General features: G+C 43.9%; 1 protein-coding gene across 1 annotated transcript; it reads left to right on the top strand.

Moving 5' to 3' along the window:
* Window positions 1-919: 919 nt before the first annotated feature.
* Window positions 920-2,746, top strand: bhlhe23 (basic helix-loop-helix family, member e23). The gene has a single exon (XM_026154171.1). The coding sequence runs from the start codon at window positions 1,348-1,350 to the stop codon at window positions 2,029-2,031; it is 684 nt and encodes a 227-aa protein (XP_026009956.1). The 5' UTR covers window positions 920-1,347; the 3' UTR covers window positions 2,032-2,746.
* The last annotated feature ends 1,518 nt before the right edge of the window (window positions 2,747-4,264 follow it).

The following is a 4,264-nucleotide window of genomic DNA, read 5'->3' as shown; positions in this document are numbered from 1 at the left end:
AACTTAGTGACAGTCAGGACACCTGTTCCTCATCCTCAGGAAGTGTCTGACTTGCACTCTAACACCTACAGATATAATGACGTTTTAATTCTGATTATCGTTTGGTATATAATTGTATTACAAATCTTTATTTAGCAGATTTAGCAGATATTTAGAGATCTCAAGTTGACGCTGAGCTATTTTCTTTAAATTCTATCAAAGCATCCTATTGTCTCTTCTTGCAAAGAAGAGTATTGGCCTTTAATATTATCGCAACTTGTGACCATTTTGATGACATTTGGTTACTGATTCTTTCACTAATCACTGACTGGATAGTGTAAGGGGCTGTAACACCTGATGTCTGAGTGTATCTGCCCACGAGCTTTTGTTGGTGCTGATAGCAGAGTGCAGGTGAACGGCGGTCAGGAGGACTGTGGGTTCATTGTTAGGACTATCAATCAGAGAAGGCTGCACAATTGAAACTGATGCCCAAAACTGTCACTGCACTGTCAGCTTGTCTATCTATCACATTCACTTCAAAAAGCAAAACGCTCGAACCTGGAGGTCACATTCCCAAACCTCACAAAATGTCCTTTACCTGATCCCTCACTATGTTTCTGATCTAGACTTCTTCAGATAGGTGAGTCCTTTTTCTCCAACGACCTAGTCGTATGTTAAGGCTTGAGCTCTTCTTCATTTGTGCATTTTAAATGCCTAAAAAAAAATCCTACAAATACCTCCAACTTCAAGTTGATTTAAAGTATCGGAAAGAACAGTTTTGTTAAATTTGTATTTAGTCGTGGAGAGTGCCGGCATACACGCGGCTGTGTCAGTTTGTGTTGCATTTATCGCTTTGTGATTGAAATTGGGAGCAGACCTGCGCTCTTCCTGAGTTAATTAAAACGCCCCCCTGATTGGACGGGCAGATAATCCCGACGGGCCTCGTGCTCCTACTAACTTGCAAGCAGGGCAGAGCGCCAGTCACAATCTGCCCAAGGCGAGGGAGGGCAAGAAAGACGCGCGAGAGGAAACCGACCGTACGAAAGGGACACGAGCGCTCCGGTCTCAACGAGCACAGTTAGAGAAGTGTTGTTGAACGTGGGCTATGCGCGCAACAAGGGGGGAGCGCAGTGTACAGAGGAGGTGAATGCATGTAGAAGCTTCAGATTCACAGCCTCCTTCTTGAAGAGTCACTGCACTGACAGAGGAAAGGAGTGAAGAAGGAGAGGAACTCCTTGGAAACAGCAACTCTTGGAGAGAACTACGCGAGAACACGCTACTGTTTCCAAAACAAAAGCTAGGATAAAGGATAAGGATAAAGGAAGCGCGGTAGACTTTTCCTGGTCAAAACCTGCTCTGGAAGAGAAAATGAATGTCAACGAAGAGAATCTGCTCAAGTCCATCAGCAACGACGCGCTCCTCGACCTGACGCAGCGCTACGGGCAGTCAGCCTTCGGGTTTGGCGCTGGCCATGGTGCTGGAAGCCCCGGCCGGTACCCGCTTACACCTGCCACTGATTTCCTCTCCGGGCAGACCGCGAAGTCCAACGAGAGCGGCGGGGAACACACGAGCGACGACGAGGATGGCTTCGACTCGCTGGAGTCCCGGAAAAGGGGCTCGTCATTTGGGGACGACAAGCCCGGAGGGGCCCTCGCTAAGAAGAGCAAGGAGCAACGGTCCCTGCGGCTCAGCATCAACGCCCGCGAGAGAAGGAGGATGCACGACCTGAACGACGCGCTGGACGGCCTGCGCGCCGTTATTCCCTACGCCCACAGCCCCTCGGTGAGAAAACTCTCCAAAATAGCCACTCTCCTCCTGGCCAAGAACTACATCCTCATGCAGGCGCAGGCTCTGGAGGAGATGAGGCGGCTGGTGGCGTATCTGAACCAAGGACAGACCATAACCTCACCGATCCCCACCGCCCTGGCACCCTTTGGACAGGCTGCCGTATACCCCTTCTCGGGTTCCGCACTCGCCACCTGTGCCGAGAAGTGCACTACTTACTCTGGGGCACCGTCGAGTCTCTTCAAACACTGTAACGACAAGCCTTGATTTGCTTTAACTCTCTTTCCTGAACTTTTAGCCTACCTATACTGCACCCGTGTCGGTCTTTCACCCACCCTAGTTATTTTAAAACCATTCTGTGGAAAAAAAGAAGAAAAAAAAACGACTTTAGTCTAATGCATAATCTTAAGATATGGTTAAGTGAGCATATTGCAATGTTTCATCCAGATTTAACTGACGCTACATAGAAACTGAACTGCTTAGGCCTTCTTATAGGATGACGTCCCTGTTACTTTGTCGCTTGTACTTTACAAACACTTACAGGCCATGTCCAAATTTGGGTAAATTTGAGAAAGCTTTTGTTATCAGCTCATTTGTAATCTATGCAACATTCAGTAACAACAACACGAAACGACGAAACGGGACCCAATGCTACAACATTTAGATTTGAAACCGCAATTAAGGCTTCCCCCGACTGACTATATGATGCTATGTGGGAGATAAAAAACACAACTTTATGTGATTCTGACTGATATTTTCTGATACCATGTGTTGACAGGTTTGTTTTTATTTTACGTTACTGCACATTTCTCATGATTGTATTGTACAACTTAAAAAAAAAATCACTTGCTTCAAGCCCGGTTATCTTAATGGTTATATGACTACAGCCTATCAACTGAAGAAGCGTTTTGGTTGTGTTGCAACATGGATTTCATATATTGTTTATATGTCTTTATAATTAAAACACATATCTATGCTCGGACTCGGTTTGCTTCATTTCAACAACAACGCCACAGCTTTAAAACAGTTTTACACGAGACACACCGCTGACATGATATTTAAACTTCAGGCAGTGTAAAAATACACACTTTACTTAATTTAAAATTTCAAAATTTTCAAATGCATTCTGTTTATATTTACGTTCCGGACACAATGCCGTGTTTTTTAGGAAACCCTGAAAAAACTGACACACTTTTAACGCATCTATTTTTCAAGGCAAACAAATGGGAGAATAACGGTGCATTGTAGCCACAGACAAATTTTATATGTGAAAAAGAAAATAAAAACTATCACGCTGCTAACATGATCTCTACTTCTTACCCTCTGAGTTGAACCCCCCACTCACCCCGCAAAAAATGAGTTGGCATTTTTCTGTTCTTGCATTTCAAGCCTTTGACATGAAGAGATGGGTCTAAACGAGCTCAGTGGGGCTGGTGAGGCCTGTTTGGCACGCAGTGGGGTCGGTGGCGCTGAAGGGAAGTACGCAAGAGCCGCCCGGGGCACCCAGGACCTGTCTCTGGTTATTTGGGTGATTGTATGCTTCCTTGGCGGGCTCTTAAAGCCTGGACAGCTATTAACACGATTTCTGCTCCTGTCTCTTTGGTAGACAATTCACTGAACGTTACAGGGCCAGCTCCCCTTTGCAGGTTGGGCACTGGATGAATTTAGAGCAAAGTATATACATATTTAAAAAGAAAATATGCTTGGTATTTGTACTGGTCAGAGAGAAGTGATATTCACATTCCTGAAAACAAGCATTTGTCTTTGTTTTTGATCATCTCTAACTGTCTGATAGTATCTCTGTTTGGCACACTAATAACAAGTCCATGTTATCGCTAAGTTTACATATCAGTGCTTTATTATTTCTCTTTTTAGTTATAGTAGTGTACATATGTTAATGTAAATAGTCAGATTTCCATTTGTGGTTTTGGGGTGTAAATAAAAAACATCTAACGTCACAAAATATATTACATATTTAACCTATTGATCTGGAAATTAACACTGAACAAAGATCCACACAGTAGTAGTGGATTAAACAACGCTTCCATTAGACTGATTACAATTGTAAACCGTTAGGTAAATGTGCTCTTTTTCAATCACCACCAGCCTGAAAAGTACTTTGATTTGTAAGAAAGAACTTAGAAAAAATGAGTAATACCAGAATAAATGTTGCCTTTAATCTCACAGGTGCTTTTCCTACACTGACATATTCACACTCATTTGTGTTCTTTCTACTTGCTCCGATGAATACATTAAACCAGACATTTGTTCTTGAGCAGTCTGGTAAATCTAGTCAGAGACTAAGTGATCCACCACAGTGTGTCTCTCTTACAATTTAGATACATGTCACAACAACAGGCCACCCATGGCATCTTAAATGGGACCTTTGATGACACATGCCTTGTCTGAGGCCCCGTGAGACAGTTAGGACAGCGGAGATGAAATGTGACAAATGCTGCCAATGATGTGAGGACTCTGGCCCTGCGCTTCATCAGTCCCT

The sequence above is a fragment of the Astatotilapia calliptera genome, chromosome 20, assembly GCF_900246225.1.
Source record: "Astatotilapia calliptera chromosome 20, fAstCal1.2, whole genome shotgun sequence".
Classification (NCBI taxonomy): Eukaryota; Metazoa; Chordata; class Actinopteri; order Cichliformes; family Cichlidae; genus Astatotilapia; species Astatotilapia calliptera.
This window is presented reverse-complemented; position numbering and strand designations above follow the sequence as displayed.